This window comes from Podarcis erhardii (genome assembly GCF_964252035.2).
Source record: "Podarcis erhardii genome assembly, chromosome: 4".
NCBI lineage: Eukaryota > Metazoa > Chordata > Lepidosauria > Squamata > Lacertidae > Podarcis > Podarcis erhardii.
In genome coordinates this window covers 3,836,071-3,862,433 of record NC_138508.1, presented here as the reverse complement: position 1 = coordinate 3,862,433, position 26,363 = coordinate 3,836,071, and the positions used below count along the sequence as shown (strand labels likewise).

The following is a 26,363-nucleotide window of genomic DNA, read 5'->3' as shown; positions in this document are numbered from 1 at the left end:
AAAGACCCTGATGTTGGAGAAGGGGACAACAGAGGACGAGATGGTGGGACAGTGTTCCCGAAGCTACCAGCATGAGTTTGACCAAACTGCGGGAGGCAGTGGAAGACAGAAGTGCCTGGCGTGCTCTGGTCCATGGGGTCACGAAGAGTCGGACACGACTAAACGACTCAACAACAACAACAACAACAACAACAAAGCGACCACCTCAGGCAGGAAATGCTGGGGGTCGGGCAAGTGGCAATGAGCTTGGCAGGACAGGGCTGTCCTGTCCTGTACAGTGGGACCTTGGTTCTCAAACTTAATCCGTTCCGGAAGTCGGTTCCAGACCAAAGCATTCCAAAACCAAGGTGCGCTTTCCCATAGAAAGTACAGTCGTACCTCTGTTTACGTATCCCTCTGGATACGTAATCTTTGGGTTACGGCAGCTCAATTGCACTGCGCACGTGCGCAGAAGCGTGCCTCTGTTTAAGTAATTTTCGGGGTGTGAACGGACCCCTGGAACGAATTAAGTTTGTATCCGGAGGGTCCACTGTAATGCAAAATGGATTAATTCATTCCAGACTTTTAAAAATAACCCCTAAAATAGGAATTTAACATGGATTTTACTATCTCTAACGAAAGCCTTGATCCAGAAAATGAAAGCAATAAACAATCTACAGCAGTCACACAAGCAAGCAATCAGTAGCTGAACTGGGTTCCACACAGTCACAAAAACAAACAAAAAAAGAGCCGCAAAAACGCAAAATAGAGTGGTACCTCGGCTTAAGTACTTAATTCATTCTGGAGGTCCGTTCTTAACCTGAAACTGTTCTTAACCTGAAGCACCACTTTAGCTAATAGGGCCTCCAACTGCCGCCGCGATGCTGTTGCGCTATTTCTGTTCTCATCCTGAAGCAAAGTTCTTAACCTGAAGCACTATTTCTGGGTTAGCGGAGTCTGTAACCTGAAGCGTCTGTAACCCGAGGTACCACTGTAAATAGCAAAAAAAGTCCGACCTCAGGGTGGCATTCAAATTGGAAGTGTAACACTCAAAACGGAGTACGTCCGACTTCCAAAAAGAGTTCCCCAAAAAACCAGAACAGTGTTTGGGTTCTAAGTTGTTTGAGTACCAAGGCATCTGAGAACCAAGGTACCAGTGTATTAATTCAACACATTCTTAGTAGCTGTTTGTGACCCACAATGCAACACTGAACTTTGATCGGTGCAGATCTGTTCAGCTCTTAACGACCCGAGTAATTTGCTGCTTTATAACTTCGGTTGAAAATGACGGTGGTCTTTCATTTTGTTTTTTAAAGTGGCTTTTAATTGAATAACTTCAGGCTGTGGTGCCCTTGGGTGGGTTGGGGGGGGGTGGCAGGGCCAGCTTCCCTTTAATCCCCCAGCGTCCTCTTGGTGTTTGTCCTCTGAGCCCATTCTCACCATAAAGTTGTTTGTCTTCCCAGAGCACGGCTGGCTCATCTGGTAATAAATCTGGGCTGTGGGCTGGGAGATTGGGGGGGGGGGGTGCTGATGATGATAAACAGCTTGCCCAGCAGACCCAGAGAGGAAAAGCAGCCTTTGCCAAGACAGCAGCAGAAGCGGCAGCGTCATCAGCGGGGAAAGATGTGATTTACTGCCCAGAGCATCCTCTATCCTCGTGGGCCTTTGCACCGAAGTGGAGGCGGCCCCTGATTGGTTGGGCAGCTGCAACAGCTGGGCTCTTTTTCAGGATGCCAAATAAAAGGCATCCCCCCCCCCCAGCCTGGGAAAACAACCGTTCTGGATCGCAAGCAGGATTCAATGCTTTTTCTAACGTGGGACGAGGCTCTGGCTATGGACTCTAACCCGACGGTCATGCAAGCTCAGTAAGTAGATAGGATAGCAAGCGCTATTCTTTCCTTGTATCATCCCCTCCCTTGCAGGTTTCTAAGCAGGGGTTGGGTGGCCCTCTGTAGGGGGCTCTTCAGCTGTGATTCCTGCCTTGCAGGGGGAGTTTGGACTTGATGGCCCTTGTGGGTGTCCCTTCCCCAGTGGGGTCCCTTCTATGCACAAATCGGTTTTCAATGAAGAAGAAGAAGAAGAGTCTGGATTTGATATCCCGCTTTATCACTACCCTAAGGAGTCTCAAAGCGGCTCACATTCTCCTTTCCCTTCCTCCCCCACAACAAACACTCTGTGAGGTGAGTGGGGCTGAGAGACTTCAGAGAAGTGTGACTGGCCCAAGGTCACCCAGCAGCTGCAGGTGGAGGAGCGGAGACGCGAACCCGGTTCACCAGATCACGAGTCCACTGCTCGGGTGCTGATGAGAGTTGGAGGGCACCCAGTTGGCAAAGGCTGGAAGATGATCCGATTGCCTTAAGGGGTAAAGTGCTTTGTGGGGGGGGGTGCAGGAATGGAGCAGAGCAAGATCCAAGTTGAGCCCACCAGTGTCACTTGCAGTGTGGTAGAAGATGCTGAGCCCCGCTGGACTTGACTGTGGGGCACAAAGTGTCTTGGGCTGGGGCAGTGCTAACTCCCCCCCCCCAGGGGAAATGTGGGAAAGCACCGGTCTGAGGACTGATGCTTGGCAGCCCTCACCACGGACTTCCCCCTATTGTACGTGCTGTGGGTTTACTCTCACCCTCTGCTTCCTGCCCTTTAACCTCAGAGATCAGTCAAGGGACCTGGATGCTCCAGACCGAACTGCACACCAGATCTTTGGGGAGATCTGTGATCCAGATATTCTTTTTAATGGAAACAGAGGGGAGGGGGCTGCAGATTTAATGGTGCCAGCATAGCTGTGCTGGGGGGAATGGAAACGTAACCCCTTGCCCTCTCCCCAGGTATTTCTTACTCACAAGGAAAGAAATGCAGGAATCCTAACTCCTCTTTTAAAGCCACCTAGGTTGGTGGCCATCACAGCCTCCCGTGGAATTCATAGTTTAACTCTGCAATTCATGAAGAAGGACTTCCTCTTGACCCATGGTCTGGAAGCCAAGCCTGATGAGGAGCGGTTGAAGGATCTTGGTATGTTTAGCCTGGGAAAGAGGAATCATAGAATCATAGAATCATAGAGTTGGAAGAGACCCCAAGGGCCATCGAGTCCAACCCCCTGCCAAGCAGGAAACACCTTCAGAGCACTCCTGACATATGGTTGTCAAGCCTCTGCTTAAAGACCTCCAAAGAAGGAGACTCCACCGCACTCCTTGGCAGCAAATTCCACTGTCGAACACCTCTTACTGTCAGGAAGTTCTTCCTAATGTTTAGGTGGAATCTTCTTTCTTGTAGTTTGGAACCATTGCTCCGTGTCCGCTTCTCTGGAGCAGCAGGAGACTGAGAGGAGATAGGAGAGCCATCTTCGAATATCTCAAAGGCTGTCCCATGGGAGAGGAAACAAGCTTGTTTTCTCCTGCTCTGGAGGGCAGGACTTGAACCCATGGCTTCAAGTTACAAGAAAGGAGATTCCGACTAAACATACGGAAAAACGTCTTGACAGTATGAGCTGTTCAACCGTGGAACGGGCTTCCTTGGAAGGCGGTGGGCTCTCCTTCCTTGGAGGTTTTAAAGCAGAGGTTGGATAGGCATCCATCCTGGATGCTGTAGCTGAGATTCTTGCCTTGCAGGGGGTTGGACTAGATGACCCCTGGGGTCCCTTCCAACTCTTGGATTCTATGATTCTCTCATTTGCCCCTTCTTTTTCACTTTTATCATTTACTGCCCATAACTTTTAGTCCCCATTCCCAATTCTAAATCCCCTGACAGTGGTCATCAATGCTTTGTTCCAAAGGCAACTTACAACCCAGCACCGTTCCAGCCTGGAAACAGAAACATGGATGTTCTTTGCATTTAAAGTTAGCCATGCAAATGAGCAAAGGAAAGCCGGTGCGAGTTTGTTGAACGCAGAGTTCCCAGAGATGCCACAGGGAGCAGTTCCAGGGATCTATTAGTGATTTATTAGAAGGAAGCCTGCAAAGTAAACAGCAAGCATTCGTCGTGACTTCCGCACCCGGACAAGCATGTCATGCAGAGGCAGATTTAGGGGGGGCAAGACCAATTTGCCCGCAGAGGGGGCTGAGACGAGAGGGTGCTTCAGGGGGTGGGGTATAAATAATAAAATTATTAAAATGATGGTGGTGGTGAACAATGGAAGGGGTGAGGCTTGGAAGTACCAAATTTTGGCATCACAGAGGGCGCCACTGAAATTTTAAAGCCCCCAAACCGCCACTGATGTTATGCATTATAAAGATTAAAAAGAACAAAATGAATTGGACTCCTTGGCAGGTTTTGAATAAACATACACAAATTTATTTGTTAACATAATAGATGGATAGTTTAGAGATCTTTACTTTTTTACAATACGCAGAGAACAATATGGTTGATAAATCAGAGACAGGGAAGTTGTAGGGGAGAGAGAGGTTTTTGTGGGGGGGGGGGAAATGGGGGGGAAATATAATTGTTAAAATAATTTGTTATGTGAAAATAATCAATAAAAATTCTAAAAAATAAAAATAATAAAAATAATAAAATGCATTATACAGCCGTATCTTGGATCCCGAACGCTTTGTGAGTCAAACGTTTTGGCTCCCGAATGCCACAAACCCAGAAGTGATTGTTCTGGTTTGCGAATGTTCTTTAGAACCCGAATGTCCCAAGCGACTGCGACAATTGGCTGCAGGAGCTTTCTGCAGCCAATCGGAATCTGCGCCTTAGTTTCTGAACATTTTGGAAGTCAAACGGACTTCTGAAATGGATTCCGTTCGACTTCTGTGGTGTGACTGTACAGTGGTACCTCGGGTTAAGTACTTAATTTGTTCCGGAGGTCCGTTCTTAACCTGAAACTGTTCTTAACCTGAAGCACCACTTTAGCTAATAGGGCCTCCCGCTGCCACTGCGCCACCAGAGCACGATTTCTGTTCCCATCCTGAAGCAAAGTTCTTAACCCGAGGTACTATTTCTGGGTTCGCAGAATCTGTATCCTGAAGCGTATGTAACTTGAAGCGTATGTAACCCGAGGTACCACTGTATACAGAAAGCGTCATATATCAGTTGGGCCAGAAACTTCTGTCAGTCCCAAGGTGAAAAGTCAAGCGTCCCATAGTCACAGATGCAAAGCATCAAAGCCAGCCAATTAACACATATCCATAGGCGCCGACTCCATGGGGCCTGAGGGGGCCCGAGCCCCCTCAAAAATTCGTTTGGGGGGGCTCCGCCCCCCCAATAATTTAAGAAAATTATTACAGTAAATTTCGCTCACGCAGATTTTTTTCCCTAAAAAGTAAGGGGAAATGTCTGTGCGTGTTATTGAGCGAATGTGTGGTCCCTGGAGCTGACTCGCCGGAGCGCAAGGGCAAAAATAGGCAAAAATCAGGCAAAAATCAGATCGGGCGGTCGGGCGGAGGGAAGGCGGAAGCTGCTGCTTTCCTGCATTCTGCCTCAGGGTCTTACTGCCCACCCGCTTCTGTTCCTGCGTTTGCTCAAACTCAACAAAGAGCAGGGAATCCCCTGCCCTCCTGGCAAGCAGAGGGTTAAGGAAAGGATCGAGTCCTTCCTTCTAATTCTTTCCTAGTCACACTGCGTGCAGGCTCCAGCCCACCACTGAGGCATCTAATCATAAGCCTGCATGTTTATCAAAGCTTCTATATATTTCAATCAAGGCTTGTATTTAAAAATGAGCTTAAAAAAAGGATTTTCAAATGTTTCATGCCAGGCAAAAGACCAGCTGCCTAAAAGAACCTTGGCAAGATGTTTTTCCTCCTAAGACAAGAAGGGCCCCATTGATTTATAGTAGAAAAACAATTCTCAAAGTCATAAAAAGGGAGAATTACATATGCTGCCCCAAGGCTGAGAAAACACCATTAGGAATGGGGAAAGATAATACTAATGTGCCTCCCAGTAAAATGAGCCAGATCTTCTTTCTAAGGTTGAAAGGCCAGGAGCAAATGGAAGGAAAAACATTTAGCTAGAAAGAAAGAGAGCATTTTTGGGGAAGTCTCTTCTAAAGCTGTTTCTTAAACTAAGAGAGTTAAAAAAGGTTAAAATGTGTTAAATGTTGGAAAGGCAACTGGCTTGGCAGAAGAAGCAGCTTCTTCCTATTTTATTTTGAGGCTGGAGAGGAGGGGGAAAGGGGGAGGTGCAAACTGAAGAGGCTTCTTTTAAAAGCTGTGTTTTATTGAGTTCCTTCCTTTTTACTTTGAAAAGCTTTATTCTTTTAAGAGGCTACCTATGATAAATGTATGAAATATATTAGCTTAAATATATTGGCTTAAATGTAATTATGCAAAGGATTTAAGGAATGCTAGATTCTTATTTCATATGGTTGTAAGAGTTGTATTTATCCTGAAATTAAGTCAGCCACCAGCCCCCCCGCTGCCAGACAGAAGACGCCATCTAAGCAGTCTTGATATATAGTAGTCAGGCATTTTGTTTAGAAACATTAAATGAAGGAAATCTTTCAATGTTGATGTGAAACTCAAGATCCTTGACATCTGTTGAACATAAAATGTAAGATTAAACCATTTGTTTTAAAAGGCAATAGGGCAAGAAGGGCAAGAGGTGAGCTGGTAATTAAGATTCCATGTAAGATATATTATTACTTATTTGTCATTTATATATAGCTCTTTGTCTCCCATATAAGGGCAAGGAAGTGGGTGTATCTTTTGTGGGTGTATCTTTTGTGATTGGCTCTAGCAAACAGCCAATAGGAATTTCAACCAGGCTGATTGGACAGAGGCAGCCACAGGAGGAGCAAAGGGGGCTGGATTAAGGGAATATAAGTGCTGGCCAGAATGGCAGGAGGCCAGGCCAGAGCTTGGTAACCACGTACCACTGAGCCTCTTATTTATTTGTCTGACAAATAAATTACTATTTTAATTTCTCTATTGCTGCGTTGAATATTTCATTCCAGCTAAGCGTTAACCACAAGCAGGGTGCTACATTTTATGGTGCCGTGACTCGGATAAGTGGTCTGCTGGAACGCAGCCCCTTCGCCCTACTGGGCAGGGTACAAGAGAGAGGACAACTGCTTACCCAAAGCGCGCACTGGTAATTTTTTTCCAGGGGGAACGCAGAAGACTCGTCTGTCTGATACCCTGCTCACTGGCGGCGACGGACCGGGGGAAACAGGGAACCAACCAAGGGTAAGTGCACAAAGGGATTTTTGGCCCTCCAATTAATTGGGAGGAAGAGAAGTCTTGATCAAACTTCTGCGTCTCAGTAAGGGGAAACTGAGTACGCTAGGTGGTTGGGTACATCAGATGGTGATCTGGTGTAGGGAAAGGGAAGGATTGGGAGGTAGAGTGTGGTGAAGTATCCAGCGCATTGTATGTGTGAGAAAGTACAGAGCAATCTGTAGCTGACCCGAGTGTGGAGTGGGCAGTACTTCGGTTCCTAGTAAGGCGACTTCACTAGGCAAGGAAACCCACGAAGCGCGTCTGTGAGTGACTGAGTGGATACTTCACAGGGCCATACAATGGGAGTTGGGGGTTCAAAGGGGGAAAATACACCTCTTGAGTGTATGTTAAATAATTTTAAGAAAGCCTTCTCAGGGGCATATGGAGTCAAAATGACGCCAGAGCGCTTGAGAACGTTATGTGAACTAGAATGGCCAAAACAAATTACTGGATGGCCATCCCAGGGAACCTTTGATATAAATTTAGTAAGCAAACTTTGGACTGATATCGCCAAAGAAACTGGAGGGTGCCCAGAACAATTTCCATATATAGATTCCTGGCTGAGCACATTAAATAAAAATCCTCCATGGATAAGGGAATGCAAAGTCAAACGATGCAAATTATTGGCTGTAAAAGCCGAAGCTAGGAAAGGAATCTTGCCAAATAAACTCAAACCCATTTTTGAGGGGCCAGAGGAAGAGGTGCTTCCACCTCCACCCTATGCTCCACATCGAAGGGAGCTTAATCCAAACACTCCACCAGTTGTAACCCCAAGGCAAGAAACTGGAATGAATAATGGGAGTGGAGTCACAGAGCTTGATTCCTTGATAGATTATGATAAATATCTTCAGGAGGCATTGGAGTCCTATAATAAAGCCCAAGCAGAAGTGGTTATTCCACCTGTGACTCCTAATAGACCTCCATCTACAGTCTCCTTTAGTGGAACAACTGATTGCCCACCCCAAACCCCTGTACATCCAAGTCCCAGAGAAATGTTACAGAAGTTACAGGGAGACCTTGCTCGGTCAGCAAGCAATACAGCCAGGCGTATAAAGCTGCTAAAAGAACGCCTTGCGACAGATACCATCCCCTATGATTTGAGGCCCCTAGAGCAAAGTGAAGAGAAAGATCACGTAGTAGCCCCTCTTAGAAGAGTATTTGATGCACTTGAGGAGCCTGCGCTGGTTAATGGGCAACCCGGACCACGGCCACCTCGAACTTCGACCCTGCAATATATTCCATTCACAACTACAGATCTGATGAATTGGAAAACACACACCCCATCTTTTGCAGAAAAACCTCAGGCTATGATGGACTTGGTGACTTCAATAGTAAATACTCATAGCCCTACTTGGACAGATTGTCGCCAGCTCCTAAATACTCTGTTCACCACTGAGGAAAGGAGAGACATAATTGAAAAGGCACAGATATATTTGCGTGAGCAGGCCAGAGCGGGAAATATTTATAATATTGACCGTCATCTCCAAGATAACTTTTCCTTGGAAGATCCTAATTGGGATCCAAACAATGCAATTCACCTGGCCAGACTTACCACCTACCGCCAGACACTTGTGCAAGGTATCCGCAGGGCATGCCAGAAGCCCACTAATATGTCTAAAGTCTCAGAAGTAGAACAAAAACCAAATGAGAGTCCGGGAGACTTTTTAGAGAGGCTGCAAGAAGCCTATCGTATATGGACTCCTTTTGACCCTGAAGCCCCTGAAAACAGCAGAATGATTACTGCTACATTTGTGGCCCAGTGCGCTTCTGACATTCGTAAGAAAATTCAGAAATCAGAAGGATGGGAAGGGATGCTGATGAGCCAAATTATGGCCATTGCACGCCGAGTTTATCGGAATAGGGATGAGGCTGAGAAGCAAGAGAAGAAGAAGTGGCAGAAGGAAAAGATGGTAATGCTAGCCACAGCAGTGAAGCAAGACCACCGCCCCTTAAATGGAGGGCGAGGGCGAGGAAGGAATCCACCACTGGGAAGGAATCAATGTGCAAATTGCAAGAAGGAGGGTCATTGGAAGCGGGAGTGTCCTGAACCCCTGAGGTTGGAAGAAGTGCGCCCAGGCCCAGGCCCAGGCTCCGGCTCCGGCCCAAGAAACCAGGGACGGGGACGGGGAATGATCCGAGATGGAAGATATCAGAGACCAGGACAGGGACGGAGTAGAGACAATTTCATTGGACTGGCAGAAGAGGATTTTACCCAAGACTAGGAACGACCGGACTCCATAAAGTTAGGCTTCCAGGAGCCCACGGTCACGATTCAATTAGGGAGCCATTTAATAGACTTTATGATTGATACTGGGGCTGAATACTCAGTACTCCCAGAACTATTGCAGAAAAAGGCATCCAAAAGTGTAATCATTAAAAGTGCCACTGGACAGTCAGCTAAGAGGTCTTTCCTCCAACCTTTGGAATGCCAGATTGGGGGACATCGTTTAACCCATCAGTTTTTGTATATACCTGAGTGTCCAATACCTCTCTTAGGTAGAGATATGCTGTCCAAATTGCAGGCCCAAATCACTTTCACTCCTCGAGGTCCAGAAATGAAACTGCCATCAAAAGCAGCAGGAATAATTACCCTCTCAGTACCTAAGGAACAATCATGGCGCCTAATGTCAGCCTTGCAAGTCCAACCCACATTGGATACAGAATTAAACAAGCTCCTCCGAACTCTACAGGTGCCACCAGGAGTATGGGCTGAAAATAGCCCACCAGGAATGGCTAAGAATATAGCTCCAATTGTAGTAACCCTAAAACCTATGGCTACCCCTGTATCTGTAAAGCAATATCCCTTACCCCGGCGAGCAGCGGAGGGCATCCAGAAACATTTGGACCGCCTATTAAAATATGGTCTGCTTAAGCCTTGCCAATCAGAATGGAACACACCCCTTTTGCCTGTTCGAAAACCTGGGACAGATGAATATAGGCCAGTGCAGGACTTGAGGCTCGTAAACCAGGCTATCGAGACCTTGCACCCAAATGTGCCAAACCCATATACCTTGCTGAGTTTGATCCCACCAGAAGCAACATTTTTTACTGTATTGGACTTGAAAGATGCATTCTTCTGTTGCCGGCTGGCACCACAGAGCCAACCTATATTTGCCTTCCAGTGGGAAGACCCTTTGACAGGAACAAAAGGCCAGCTAACCTGGACAAGATTGCCCCAAGGATTCAAAAATTCCCCAACTTTATTTGGCACTGCCTTGGCGAGGGATCTAACAAGTTACCCCTCAACACCGGGAGAAAAGGTGGTTCTGCAATATGTGGATGATCTTATACTAGCTGCAAAGGATTTTGATACCTGTAAAGAAGGGACAGAGGAACTGCTCCACTTGCTCTGGGAAGCTGGCTACCGAGTTTCCCAGAAAAAGGCACAGTTATGTTTAGAAAAGGTCAAATATTTGGGCTTTGACATCTCACACCAACAACGAGCATTGAGACCAGAGAGGAAAGAAGCTATTTGCCTTATCAAGGAACCTACCACAAGAAAACAACTTAGGGGATTCCTGGGAACAGCAGGGTTTTGTAGACTATGGATACCTGATTTCAGTAGTCTGGCCAAGCCCTTACATGAAAGCACTCGAGGTGCAGAAAAGGACCCATTCGTATGGGGACCTGAGCAGAAACAAGCCTTTTTAGTTATCAAACAGCGACTTATGGAGGCACCAGCCCTTGGATTGCCTAATTCGGAAAAACCCTTTCAGCTGTATGTACATGAACAGAATGGGATTGCAGCGGCAGTCCTGACCCAGAGATTAGGAAGTTGGAACCGTCCAGTAGCTTATTTGTCTAAACAATTGGACTCAGTAGCAAAAGGATGGCCTCCATGCCTAAGGGCAGTAGCGGCCACTGCGAGCCTTGTCAAAGAAGCTGATAAATTTACCTTTGGCCAGACGATGTATGTGAATGTACCTCATGCTGTTCTGACACTCATGGAATATAAGGGTAGTTATTGGCTAACGAACCCAAGGATGGCTAGATACCAAGGCCTATTGTGTGAAAATCCCAGGATTCATCTACGAGTAGTGAATATGCTCAATCCAGCGACTTTGCTGCCCCTACCAGAGGTAGATGATGAGGAATCACATGATTGTCTCCAAGTAATGGATGAAGTTTATTCCAGTAGACCTGATCTGAAAGATGAGCCATTGAAAAATCCAGATGTTGTATATTATACGGATGGTAGCAGTTACCTGCATGAAGGTGCCAGACGAGCAGGATATGCTGTGGTCACCAATGAGGAAGTTGTGGAAGCTGAAGCTTTGCCTGCTGGCACCTCAGCACAAAAGGCTGAACTTATAGGTTTAACTAGAGCTCTGCAATTGGCAGCCGGATGTAAGGCAAACATCTATACTGATTCAAAATATGCCTTCTTAACCCTGCATGCACATGGAGCTCTATGGAAAGAAAGAGGTCTAATCGGAGCCCACGGGAAGGCTTTGAAATATGGACCTGAAGTAGAAATCCTGTTAGAAGCAGTATGGGCTCCAGAACAGATTGCTGTAATGCACTGCAAAGGTCATGGACGAGGAAGGGATCCAATAACCAGAGGAAATCATGCTGCTGACAAAGCAGCCCGAGAGGCAGCCCAAAAGCCTGTGGGAGGATTTATAGCAGCCCTCATACCAGAGGTAGTTCCAGAAGATGTTAAACCTCACTATACCCCAGAAGAGAGGAAGTGGGCTGAACAGGAAAGAGCAGTTGTGAAGGACGGTTGGATGATCCTGCCGGACAATAGGATTTATGTACCTCATCATCTAGCAGGTACAATTGTAAGAAATTATCATGAATCTACTCACCTTGGCGGTACTGCAACTAGAGAGAGTCTCAGTCGGAAGTTGTATATTATTAATCTATCACAATTAGCAACTTGCATTTCACAGAAATGTGTTCTTTGTGCTAAAAACAATCCCAGGCAGGGACCGGTACAACCTCCTGGAATTCAGCATGTGGGATACGTCCCCATGGAAAGCCTAATTGTGGACTTCACAGAGCTGGTCCCTTCTAAGGGATTCAAGTATCTCCTTGTGTTTGTAGATACTCTTACCGGATGGGTTGAAGCTTTTCCCACCCGAACTGAAAAGGCACGAGAGGTAACTAAAAGACTCCTCACTGAATTGATCCCAAGGTTTGGATTACCTAGATACATTGGAAGTGATAATGGGCCAGCGTTCATTGATCAAGTAGTACAAGATGTATGTCGAGTCCTACAAGTAAAATGGAGACTGCATACAGCATATAGGCCTCAGAGTTCAGGGAAAACTGAAAGAATGAATCGGACTCTGAAAACCCAATTGGCAAAATTAACCCAGGAAACGGGATTGGGATGGGTAGATGTGTTACCCATAACACTGTTTCGTGTTCGGTGTGCACCCACAAAAAGACTTAAGTTGTCACCTTTTGAGCTCCTGTATGGGAGACCGCCCTCCTTTGTTCAGGATATTCCAGCTGACCTTAAACAAATAGGAGACCATGTGACACAGGAACAAGTGCAATCTCTCTCCCGTGTTTTTGTTTCTCTTAACAGGTGGGCCCTCGAGCGCACGCCGTGCAGCATTGCCGAGCCGATTCATCAGTTCCAGGCTGGCGATAGCGTATGGGTGAAAGAGTGGAAACGTGATCCACTTGCACCTAAGTGGCGTGGACCTTACACCGTCTTGCTCTCTACTCCAACAGCGGTGAAGGTAGCTGAGGTGACCCCCTGGATTCATCACTCTCGTTTGAAGAAGTCTGAAGGCAGTTGGACGTGCAAAGGTGACCCCTCTAATCCTTTAAAACTAACTCTCTCCAAAAACCCCTGTATCTAGCCCTACCGGGAACGGGCTAGGTCACGGGCAACATTTGACGACCGGCCTGCTGCAGCCACAACCTGGAAGCTGGCTGACCTGCGCACGCCTGAAGCTTGAGGAGCGTCTGAACCAGCGACTGTGAACGGAAAGATTCTCTAATACAATTGATTGACTGCCCCCCCCTTGTGGAACAATTATCAGAGATATTACTCATTGGGGATCCTCGGGATATATGTTTTGGTCTTGGTGGTTCCCCATTTCTGTCACTGGGGGAATTATATTGGGGCTAATAATTATTTGCTATCACAATAAGGTAATCTTTTGTGGAAGGAATGCATATACTAGACATCAACATGATTTTATTAATCCTGATCCCTTGGGAAGGGGAAGGGTCCTTGAATCTGACCAAATTGGCTAAATATGGATTCAGCCATGACCACAATATGTGGGTAGGTTTAGCTGAAATGGTAGCTAATGTTGCAAATAGGACCAATTGCCTTGTTTGCTCTCTTGGGCCAGATGATTCAGAGGGAGGTATGCCCTTATTACCGATACCATTAGATGCTATTGGTATGGTAAGCGAAATGCCACACCAAACTGAAATACAGAATTTCCCCGGATGGAACTCAACTAAACCATTACGAGTTATACCTGTACAAGGGGAATTCTGTGTACATAAATCATCAGATGCAGCTGATTCTCCCATGATAGGCTCTTCTCATTGTCACTATACTTGGGATTATAAGAAGAATAGTCATACCTGGGCACACGGTACTACCTATCGAACTCGGAATGCCTTGCCCTGTGCACCTCCTTTTATTCACGCATGGAAAGTGGTGTGGAACATAACTGTGACAGAAGAAGGCAATCTAACATACTGCACTGTGAACTCTCTACCCCTTTTGGTATTTCGCCTTCTGTATTCCCCGTACCAAAAACCTCAGACCCGATGGTTGTGGTGGATATGTGGAGAATGGGCATACAAGAAACTCCCTTCCAAATGGAGTGGGACTTGTTTCTTGGGTTGGGTATTACCACCAATGTGGATTATGCCCACTAGTTCGGCCAGGCGAACACGAAGGAATGCTGATATTTCTCATATAGCAGGAGGAAGTACCCAAAGTTGGAGCGGTACTGATGATTGGCCGCCAGAGCGCATTATAGCCTATTATGATCCTGCCTCCTGGAATCCTGGTGAGCTCATACAAGGGGCACGGGATCCTATTTATAATCTAAACAGAATAATTCGATTGCAAGCAGTAGTGGAACTTGTAACCAATGCAACGGCCCAGAGTTTGAGACTTATTGCACAACAGTTGGATGAAAGTAGAGCCGCCATTTTGCAGCTGAAAATGGGAATGGATTATGTACTTGCCAGGCAGGGAGGCCTATGTGGAGTCTTGAACTTGACAGGGAATGCCTGTTGCTTTAACATTTCTGATAATGGTGAGGCAATCCGTGTGTTGGCCACAAAGATGGAGAATATAGCACATGTCCCAGTACAAACATGGGAAGGATGGGATATGGGATGGCTCACCAATTGGTTACCTAATGTCACAGGACTCAAAGGGATACTATTGTCTTGCTTGTTTTTCTTGACAGTAGTAGTATTGGTTTTATGTATGATGCCATGTATCATTTCATGTTTTAGAAGTACAATTAGCAAGATGGTTTCAAATGAAACTCTACCTCATATCATGGCCCTATACAGAGCTTTACCTCAGGAATATGATGAAGGTCAAGCTATCAAGGACACTTGGGATGAAGGTCCTTGAGCTTGAAAGGGGGGAATGAGGCATCTAATCATAAGCCTGCATGTTTATCAAAGCTTCTATATATTTCAATCAAGGCTTGTATTTAAAAATGAGCTTAAAAAAAGGATTTTCAAATGTTTCATGCCAGGCAAAAGACCAGCTGCCTAAAAGAACCTTGGCAAGATGTTTTTCCTCCTAAGACAAGAAGGGCCCCATTGATTTATAGTAGAAAAACAATTCTCAAAGTCATAAAAAGGGAGAATTACATATGCTGCCCCAAGGCTGAGAAAACACCATTAGGAATGGGGAAAGATAATACTAATGTGCCTCCCAGTAAAATGAGCCAGATCTTCTTTCTAAGGTTGAAAGGCCAGGAGCAAATGGAAGGAAAAACATTTAGCTAGAAAGAAAGAGAGCATTTTTGGGGAAGTCTCTTCTAAAGCTGTTTCTTAAACTAAGAGAGTTAAAAAAGGTTAAAATGTGTTAAATGTTGGAAAGGCAACTGGCTTGGCAGAAGAAGCAGCTTCTTCCTATTTTATTTTGAGGCTGGAGAGGAGGGGGAAAGGGGGAGGTGCAAACTGAAGAGGCTTCTTTTAAAAGCTGTGTTTTATTGAGTTCCTTCCTTTTTACTTTGAAAAGCTTTATTCTTTTAAGAGGCTACCTATGATAAATGTATGAAATATATTAGCTTAAATATATTGGCTTAAATGTAATTATGCAAAGGATTTAAGGAATGCTAGATTCTTATTTCATATGGTTGTAAGAGTTGTATTTATCCTGAAATTAAGTCAGCCACCAGCCCCCCCGCTGCCAGACAGAAGACGCCATCTAAGCAGTCTTGATATATAGTAGTCAGGCATTTTGTTTAGAAACATTAAATGAAGGAAATCTTTCAATGTTGATGTGAAACTCAAGATCCTTGACATCTGTTGAACATAAAATGTAAGATTAAACCATTTGTTTTAAAAGGCAATAGGGCAAGAAGGGCAAGAGGTGAGCTGGTAATTAAGATTCCATGTAAGATATATTATTACTTATTTGTCATTTATATATAGCTCTTTGTCTCCCATATAAGGGCAAGGAAGTGGGTGTATCTTTTGTGGGTGTATCTTTTGTGATTGGCTCTAGCAAACAGCCAATAGGAATTTCAACCAGGCTGATTGGACAGAGGCAGCCACAGGAGGAGCAAAGGGGGCTGGATTAAGGGAATATAAGTGCTGGCCAGAATGGCAGGAGGCCAGGCCAGAGCTTGGTAACCACGTACCACTGAGCCTCTTATTTATTTGTCTGACAAATAAATTACTATTTTAATTTCTCTATTGCTGCGTTGAATATTTCATTCCAGCTAAGCGTTAACCACAAGCAGGGTGCTACACCACCTCCTCCTCTCCGTGCTCTAGGGACTCGCAGGTGGGAGAGAGAGAGAGAGGGCTGGCTTGGGGGGACCGGGACTTTTGCCTTCCTTTCCTCCCCCCCACCCCGTTAAACTCCTTCCCTGCATTCTTAGCCAGCTGCTTCTCCGCACCCCCCTCTTGTGCTTCTTGTCCCTTCTGTGTTTTTCCTTCCCTCCCCATTTAAAACGTGGTGACAAAGCACGGATCCACATGGATCCTCAGGATTTTTGCATTGGGTCACCCCAAATTCACCATCAGATCACATTACATGTCCATGGCTACAGTCTGTACCAAAAAAATCACGCACTCACTGTTGCCTGGGGCTGCAATGGTGCAAAAACGTGGTTACAAAGAATGGATCCACAGGATCTTTGCACTGGGTCACCCCAAATTCACCATCAGATCACATAGCATGTCCATGGCTACATCTTGCACCAAAAAAATCACGCACCCACTGTTGCCTAGGGTCACAGTGGTGCAAAAACGTGGTTACAAAGCACGGATCCACATGGATCCTCAGGATTTTTGCATTGGGTCACCCCAAATTCACCATCAGATCACATAGCATGTCCATGGCTACATCTTGCACCAAAAAAATCACGCACCCACTGTTGCCTGGGGCCGCAGTGGTGCAAAAACGTGGTTACAAAGCATGGATCCACATGGATCCTCAGGATTTTTGCATTGGGCTACTCCAAACTCACTGTCAGATCACATGTCAGTGGCCACAGCATGAACCACAAAAATCATATATCCACTGTTTCGTTCAGAATATATATTTTTTCTTGTTTTCCTCCTTTAAAAACTACGTGCGTGTTATGGTCGGGTGCGTGTTATAGAGCGAAAAATACGGTAAATATCATTTCAGTCTTTTCAGAGCTATATATTCACTGCTCTGTAATAGTCTATAAGCATAATTGTTACTGTAAATTAAATTAGCTTTTTACGAAAATACCGTGCGTGTTTATGTTTTGTTTCTTTTTTCAAAGCCAAAAAGTGTTTCAGGCTTGTCGAGTTTCCCGGAGTGTGGAGTTATAGAGAGTCGAGTTTTCGGGGTTCTAATGTTGATCATATGACTCTAAAATACTTTTAAAAAACTTTAAAACTCACTAATTTTCATCTAAAATTTAGAAAACTTCCCGGGGCAGGACCCCGGTATGGGCCCCCCCAATATTTTTTATAAGTCGGCGCCCCTGCACATATCAAAGTAGTAAATGCCGATTAGTGTTGTTTTGACTGCCACTTTGGAGTTTACAAGCCTTTCGGAACATTTTCCCTGTTGAGTTTTTCCCATGTTGTCAAGCCCCATCTGCCCCTCACTTCCCTCCATGTGCAGAAGCTGCCTTCTTGAGTGTCAGGACCCACAAACGGTCTTGTCTGGTCCATCTTCCAGAGCCTGTCTTTGCAGGCAGGGGAGGCCCCTAACTCACAAAGGGCATGAGACCCATTCGGCTCCCCTCACCTGGTTTTGCCAGCCAGCCAAAGCCATTCCTGGGATTGTGGCCGCTGTCGCATGCTGACCTCTTCTAGGAACCCACAGGAACAGTTCCTCCCATATACAGTACCAGAAAGCCAAACACGGTGATGGCTGCCCTTTTCTTGTGTTTGCAACCAGATTTCCAATTAACCTGTGTCAGAGAAAGCAATGTCAATAAATCCCTGGAGGCAGATGTCAATTTATGGAAAGTGGGGAGTGTGCGCCACAAAACAGCAACTTCCTCTTCATATCCTGTCTCTTATCTTTCTGCCTGCGGCACCCATTACATAATCCGTACTAAAAGCTTATTATCACATGAATCCGGAACGGAGCAACTGCTGGCAACGTTCTGCACATACAGGAGGACTTCTTGGCCTGTTCATTGGGGCAAAGGGGGGCCATAGCTCAGTGGCAGAGGAACCGTCTTGCCTGCAGAAGTTCCCAGGTTCAATTTCTGGTGCCTCTAGGTAGGTCTGGGAGAGGCTCTAAAATCTTGCAGAGTCTTTGCAACCAGTCAGTGCTGGGTTAAATAGACCAGTGGTCTATTCAGTATAAGGCAGCTCCTTTGTCTCTGGGGTCCTTCCTATGTGGCCCATTGTTGTTGTTGTTGTTTAGTCGTTTAGTTGTGTCTGACTCTTCGTGACCCCATGGCCCAGAGCACGCCAGGCACTCCTGTCTTCCACTGCCTCCCGCAGTTTGGTCAGACTCATGTTTGTAGCTTCGAGAACACTGTCCCACCATCTCGTCCTCTGTCATCCCCTTCTCCTTGTGCCCTCCATCTTTCCCAGCATCAGGGTCTTTTCCAGGAAGTCTTCTCTTCTCATGAGGTGGCCAAAGTCTTGGAGCCTCAGCTTCAGGATCTGTCCTTCCAGTGAGCACTCAGTGCTGATTTCCTTAAGAATGGATACGTTTGATCTTCTTGCAGTCCATGGGACTCTCAAGAGTCTCCTCCAGCACCAAAATTCAAATGCATCAATTCTTCGGTGATCAGCCTTCTTTATGGTCCAGCTCTCACTTCCATACATCACTACTGGGAAAACCATGGCTTTAACTATACGGACCTTTGTTGGCAAGGTGATGTCTCTGCTTTATGTGGCCCATTAGCCGGTGTTTGATTTGCTGCATTCCAGCCTTGCAAGGAGGTTGGACTAGATGACCCGTGGTGCCCCTTCCAACTCTACAATTCTATGTTTCTTCAGATTTATTTTTTATTTTGCCAAAGTAATAATAAATAAATAAATAAATAAATAAGAATAAAAATGTGCGCCCCCACCTCCGGGAGCCTTCCGTTGTAACTATCCAACTTCCCAAAACTTCAACGCCTCTTGCGATGGTTTGACCCTTTTCTGTTTTAACTGTACAAATTCTACAAACACCCCCCATATCTCCTCAAAATCATTTCTTCTGCATATTCCCCATCTCACATTAATAGAACATGCTAATTTGTCATGAATAGCTATATCCCACACCTCTTTGTACCATTCTTCCATTTTATAGTCACCCTGCCCCCTTCCACTTCCTAGCTATAATAACTTGTGTCAATAAATCTGTGAGCAAGACCTTCATAGCCTATGAACCTTCCACCCCATCATAATTTTTAAATGCTTTATTAATTTTTGCAAAAATAAAATTGACAAAAGAATCCAAAATCAATACATATTACAAAAAGGAGGGGAAATAGATTCATACGTAACAGATTCCATTATGACTTCTGATCATCCCATCGTGTTTCCTGGGGTGCATTTTTGACTGCCCACTTTCCATTGTCTCTCACAGACTGTCTCAATTGTTTTGATTTTGTAAATTTTACACCCCATCGTAAATTGATAATAATGGTACCTCTGGACTTACGGTTAGCTTTAACCCAGTGATTTCTGTTATCTCCTTAAACACTCTTTGCCAAAAAAATAATAATTGTACATATATGCACCTCCACCACATGTGAACGTAAGTCCCGGTTTCCTGGCCTCCCCTCCAGCATAACACCAAATATTCCTTGTTTATTTGATTTAATCTGACTGGCGTTAAATACCATGTCCAAACTAACTCCTAGTAATTTTCTGTTAATTCTATGCTTCTACAATTCCTGGAGATCACACAGTAATACGGAGCTGGTTTCCTTTCAATTCCAGATCATGACACAGCGCCCAAGGCAGGATGGAACCTCCCGAGCCAGACGCTCCCAACGCCTCCTTCTACCAGCCTTCCATGCTCCTCCTGATGGGCATCCCTGGAATGGGCAGGAGCCACCATAGACTCGCCTCCATCCCCTTCTGCTTGCTTTACCTTGTGGCCCTCTTGGGCAACTGCATCATCCTGTTCATCATTGGCAGAACGACCAGTCTCCACGAGCCCATGTATTACTTCCTCTCAATGTTGGCCCTCATGGACCTGGGCCTGGTTCTGTGCACCCTCCCGACCACGCTAGGCATCTTCTGGTTCGACGTCAGGGCGATTGGCTTTGATGCCTGCCTCACCCAGATGTATTTCATCCATGTCGTCTCCATGCTGGAATCCTCAGTGCTGCTGGCCATGGCCTTTGACCGCTTTGTGGCCATCTCACGCCCCCTGAGGTACAAAGCCATCTTGACCAAGCCAACCATCGTCAAGATAGGCCTGGCCATGTTGCTGAGGGCGGCCGTCTCCCTGCTCCCGATCCCTTTTCTGCTCAGGAGGCTGACGTACTGCAGCGACAACAGCCTCTCCCACTCCTTTTGCTTGCATCCTGACATCATGAAGCTGGCCTGCAAAGACGTTGACATCAGCGTCAATGTTCTGTACGGCTTAATCATCATTCTTTCAACCGCTGGCATAGATTCGCTCCTCATTGTGCTTTCTTATTTCCTGATCATCAGGACTGTCATCAAGGTGGGTCCCAAGGGGAAGTGCCTGAAGGCTTTGAATACCTGTGTCTCTCACATCTGTGCGGTCCTCATTTTTTTCATCCCCATGATTGGCCTATCCATCATCCATCGATTTGGCAACGGTGTGGACCCGCTTGTAAAAGCCATGGTTGCCTACGTCTACCTGATCGTGCCCCCCGCTTTGAACCCTATCATTTACAGTATTAAATCCAAGCAGATCCGGAAAGCCATCTGGAAGCTGTTGCTTTGGAAGGCGGTCCCTCTTTGAAATGGAGCGGAGAGGTCAAGCAGTAACTGTTTCAGTTCAGCCGTTGTGAAACTAGCCATGTTGCAATTCCCTGGACAGTTTTGTACCCTGTGGAGCTGCCTGCACCGAATTTGCAAAGGAAACCAGCACAATGATTGACAACTCCACCGAATTGCAAAAAGAGCTGAAGCAAATCGGAAGATCAGAACGTGTCACTGTCAAGCTGGCGCCGTCTTCCACCTGAAGGGCTCTCACTGGGAATATGGACCAAGCTTGTTTTCTGTTGCTCCACAGGGGAGGACAAGAACCACAGATCCAAATGACAAGAAAGACTCCGACTAAACACTAGGAAGAACGTTCTGATGCTAAGAGCCATTCAACAGTGGAACAGACTCCCTCAGAAGGTGGTGGACTCTCGTTCCTTGGAGGTTTTTAAGCAGAGGTTGGATGCTCTGTTGTGATTCCTGCATTGTAGGGGGCTGGACTAGATGACCCTTGGGGTCCATTCCAACTCTGCAATTCTACGATTCCATGATTCTGTGAAGTGTACCTTCAGTTCAACACCAAACTGTAGCAGTCACAATGCTTCTCACTTAGGTTCATCAAGGCAGTTTTTCTGTTTTGCATTTAGGTTCTGATTTATGTCTTGGGAAGTGAAAAATGTGCCGAACTTTGTATTTCGGGTAGATTAAACCAATTAATCTTTGGCTGTGTCTCACACAATGCTTTGGAGCACACTTTTACTGTACTGCCAAGGCCAAGATTTTCAAAGGGGTCTTGGAACGTTTCTCTGGAGCCAGCCCAACCCAGAGATAAGGGAACAAATCACAGAAGGGAGAGAAAACACCGTGTCAGGGAAATCTGCTTCCTGGTCCATATAGCAAGGTGTCTATAGGTCAGATTATCACACACCTGCATAGACAAGTGCAGTCTGGCTCACATAAGAGGCGACATGCCTCACAGCCCACAACTGGCCACGTCACTGCTATTTCCTGTGTTGTCATCAGTAGGTCAAGTACCACCTTTTCCTGTTGCCTAGAATGGACGTCCAGGGGAACGTGGCTACAAACAGGGAGGATTTCTTGCAGTACCTGTTGGGAGCAACCTCCTTCTGACTATGACCAGGTCGATGGGCGTGACCCTACCTGGTGCAAATAAAAGGGCCAGGCACATGGCTATCTCCCTCTTACCTGCTTCTCCCTTTCGTCCTTCTGGATCTCCACTGCTCCTGGCTCTTAGCCAGCGCATGGCTCATCCTTTACAAAGGATGGAGCCCACAAGTAGCAAGTCTGAGATTTAGCACAGACTTCATTTTCTCTACAGATGAAACTACAGATGAAGCCTGCCTTCAGATTATGGCTTGTTATTTTCAAGAAGTCTGTGTTGTGTTATTCTTATTTTAAGAGGGAAAGAAAGGGGAAATTTACCAGGAAGAAATCACTTTGCACAAGGCAGACTGGATTGCTTAATTAAAAGATTCTAATGAGTCATCAACTGCTTCCAACAAGTTTGAAATATACTCGGAGTCCTGTAGTGATTCCATGCTCTTTATTGCAGCTTGTAAAACAGTGATTGAATTGCCCCCCCCCCCCAAAAAAAACCTCAGGCTTTTATATACATTATTTACCCAATGAGTCCCGCCTGACTGGCTGATTCTGCTTCCCTCCTGGAGCCTGATTGGTGTTTTCCTGCAGGCCAATCAGTTGTTGCATTCTAGGATCCTACCAGCCTAATAGGCTGGTTAACTTCTTCCTGGAGCCTGATTGGTCTTCTCCTGCAAGCCAATCAGTTGTTGCATTCTAGGATCCTGCTTGCCTATTGTTCTAGGATCCAAGCTTAGTACCTAACAAAGTTGTAAGGGAACTAGCATGAGTGAGAAGGGATCATATCAAAACAACAAACCCTCTCCTACCTTCCTAAACGTTCCCACACAAGGAGTCAGTGGGATTGCTTCCTCTTGCCTTGGATGGAAGAGGCTGGGACCCCTGAAGACCCCTGAGTATCTTGGAGGGAATGGTGAGAATCACCACTTCTGATGGAGTGAGCCCTGAATGTGTGGGGGTCCACTGGAGAACTCTTCTCATCCACTTTTATATAACCAGGGAAAGGGTCTGGGTCGTGAATAACAGAGAGCCTGTGTGGGGCCATGGTGAGAGTATTGACCCTGGGAAATCAGGGCTCACATCCCCACCAAGACATGAAGCCCATCAAGGTGTCTCACACACACACACACACAGCCTCACAGGGTTGTTGAGGGAATAAGATGTGGAAGGGGAGAACCATGGACACTGCCTGGAAGAAAAGTTGGGATGTCAGTGTATTAAACAAACAAAACATAATGAGTGACAACTCCAGATAACAGGAGCTGTAATGAGCCACGAGATTTTTAAGGCTTTGCTGGTTTGCGACAGTATTATGTTGGTTTGATTAGGTCTGTTCTGACGGGTATTTTTATAGTTTCATTTTCTAAGTGGTATGTTGCTTTTAAAAAATCATTTTAGCAAGGTATGTTTGGGCACATTTGCTTTTAATTGTAAATGGAATGTGATTGTTCTCCCATCCCTAAGTGTGGGTTGTTGTTGTTGTTAAAATGTGTTTTATTGAAGTAAACCAAACCAATCAATACAATAAAAATAACAGAAGTGTGAGAAAGCAGTGCAGTACGTATATCGTAAAGACAGTTAATATTAGGTTGGCCAAGTCCTTAAATCCTTTAGGAAAGCCAAATTTCGCATTGTTCTTCAGAGAGGGAGTTGTGTGTGTGTCTTCATTTGTTGCATATAAGATAAAATCCCACCAGACATCATGGGACTTGTACAGGGTCATCTGAGCCTTGGGCAGCAAGTAATTTATAAGTTATTTTTTCAGCTAATGCTGAAATCCACATATTTCTATACCAAAGTGAAATCTGGAAATCATGTAAGGTTTTCGGTGCTGGGTAGAGGTTTGGGTGCTGGACTCTATGACTGGGGGGACCAGGGTTCAAATCCCCACCCAGCCATGAAGCTCCCTGGGGTGACCTTGGGGAGAAAAAGGTGGGATATAAATAGAATAACTGAAATAAATAAAACAAAATAAAAAAATTCCTACCAGTATCTGAAGAAGTGTGCATGCACACGAAAGCTCATACCTAGAACTAACTTAGTTGGTCTTTAAGGTGCCACTGGTATGATTTTTTTTTTTAATTTTTTTAATTTTTTATTTTGTTTTGACTATGGCAGACCAACACGGCTACCTATCTGTAACTGAAATAAATAAGATTTTCTATTTTGGAGCAACGGAGGTTCTGGCAGCTGCTAGCCTCCTGGTCAAGAGTTCGTGAGAGCTGACAAAGTGGCAAAACTGACTGGGAGAAACAGAAATCAAGAAGACAAGAAATTCAACAAAGAATGGGGAAAAAATATAATGAACTTGAAGAACACTGTAAAAATTTTAAAACGTTAGCAGGATTGACATAACACTTGTAATATAACAATTTTATGGTTAAAATTGGATTTAAATGAAAATTTGATAAATATTATAAGATGCAGTGGAAAAAGATTTACAGTGGAAACCATGTGGGGGGGGGGGAGAGGGAGGCCCAAAGATTCAGGCGATCCTATATATGTATAACATTGATTATATTTGTATGTAAGTGATATTTGTAAAAACTGAAAATAAAATTCTTTTTAAAAAGAGTTCATGAGAGCTGAAACTTTTCAATTGATTGTCCCACAGCTTGGGCAAAAAAAAAAAAGCAGTGGTGATGTTGGAATGGGATGCTTGAGTGAAATTAAAACACCTGTCCGCTGCTGGTGCCAGAGACCATCATAATGAGGTTTCTCCACATTGTTGCTCTTTCCACACTCTCGTTAAGAATTTCAGAAACCGATTTGGCTTCCACAATCATACCACAGAAGGAATTGACTGGATCTGTTCTAATGTGTTTGTGTTGTTGTGTTGTGTTGTGTCGTGGTGTGTGTGTGTGTGTGTGTGTGTAAGAGAAAGAAAAGTCACAGACTATTTCTCCCATCGTGACACATGTGGAAATGCTATAGGGCTGCAATTTTCAGCAGACTTGCAAGAGGGTAAACCCCATAGATGGCGATCCTTACTTCCATGTGAACATGCATACAATACTATTGTACATCTTTAGAAAATGAAACAGAGGGGGGAGGAAATCAACAGCAAAAGAAACATACTTCGGAGACCTCAAATATCCACCTACTGTATATATGAAAAACGTGTTTTAATATGGCTTTTACAGTAAAAGAAACAACATTTTGTTACACGCCACCCCGATCTCTGAGTGGTGAGAGAATCCGGGGGGTTCCAGGTATTGGCTGTGTCCTAGATGGCTTCTCTCATGTGATTCCCCCCCCCCCTTGTTTCAACTCTTTCTATGGGGCAGTTGAAGCGTTGATTCCAGGCCGAGATCCATGCTTTCTCCTATGGGCCTTCTGTGGTTCTTGTTGGCCACCAGGGAGTGATCCGTGTCGCAGTTGGCGCTGTGGGAGCTCCATGTGACATAACCACAACTCAGCTCTGATCTCCTGGTGACAATCAAGGCCAGCTGGTGACAGTGACCGCATCTTGGACACTCCATGGGATTGTTTTTTTAAAGAATACAAAAATTCCATTTCCTGATTTTACATCATCGAAATATCTTTTTATTCAATAAAGTTGATATACCCAATATTGAAATCGACCAGCCTCCTCCCCTTTCTGTGGTTGCTTATATTATATCCTTCCCTTTGCATATCCAAGCTAAACCTAATTGTGTTTTGTCCAATGCAATCCTATTTAAAATATTTCACTGCACATTTTTATGTCGGTCCTGCTAATGATTTAAGTCGTTTACACAGTACTGCTTTAAACGTTCAGTAAATGATCTCTATGCAAAATGGAAAAGGGACACTCTGTGCGTTGCCTTGGTAGACAGCAATGTGTCCCTAGGCCTTGGAGGAACATTTTAGAGACCTTATAAACACGCCTTGTTCTTTCTGCTCATTGCTTGAGTGTGTGTGATATGGACACAAAGGGGGGGGGGACACACGCGAACCACGGAGCCCCAGGCAAACACCTATTCCTGATCTTTCCCGATTAGCAGTGGCGTAGCGTGGGGGTGCAGGGGGGGCCTGCCGCACCGGGCGCAACATCTGGGGGTTAGGGTTAGGGGGCGCAAATCCACGGGTTAAAAAGGTAAAGGTACCCCTGCCGGTACGGGCCAGTCTTGACAGACTCTGGGGTTGGTGCGCCCATCTCACTCAAGAGGCCGGGGGCCAGCACTGTCCGGAGACACTTTGTCACGTGGCAAGCGTGACAAAGCTGCATCTGGCGAGCCAGCGCAGCACACGGAAACGCCGTTTACCTTCCCGCCAGTAAGCGGTCCCTATTTATCTACTTGCACCCGGGGGTGCTTTTGAACTGCTAGGTTGGCAGGCGCTGGGACCGAATGACGGGAGCGCACCCCGCCGCGGGGATTCGAACCGCCGACCTTTCGATCGGCAAGTCCTAGGCGCTGAGGCTTTTACCCACAGTGCCACCCGTGTCCCTAATCCACGGGTTAGGGGGTGCAAATTACTTGCCTTGCCCGGGGTGCTGACAACCCACGCTGCGCCACTGCCGATTACAAACCCCACCAGAGAGGAAGTCCTAGCGCTGTAGCAGAGCCAGACACCGCGAGGGACCTCAGTTCTCAATGGGAGGCCAGTCGGGGT

At 45.7% G+C, this 26,363-nt stretch overlaps 1 protein-coding gene across 1 annotated transcript; it reads left to right on the top strand.

Annotated features, from left to right (window-relative positions):
* Positions 1-1,657: 1,657 nt before the first annotated feature.
* LOC309341159 (olfactory receptor 51G2-like) lies at positions 1,658-21,107 on the top strand. Its single transcript, XM_081860678.1, has 2 exons — positions 1,658-1,844; positions 19,686-21,107. The coding sequence occupies exon 2, from the start codon at positions 19,711-19,713 to the stop codon at positions 20,683-20,685; it is 975 nt and encodes a 324-aa protein (XP_081716804.1). The 5' UTR covers positions 1,658-1,844; positions 19,686-19,710; the 3' UTR covers positions 20,686-21,107.
* Positions 21,108-26,363: the final 5,256 nt, after the last annotated feature.

Excerpts from the sequence above, each read along its gene's own strand:
- LOC309341159 (XM_081860678.1), top strand. The coding sequence starts at position 19,711 with ATGGAACCTCCCGAGCCAGACGCTCCCAACGCCTCCTTCTACCAGCCT.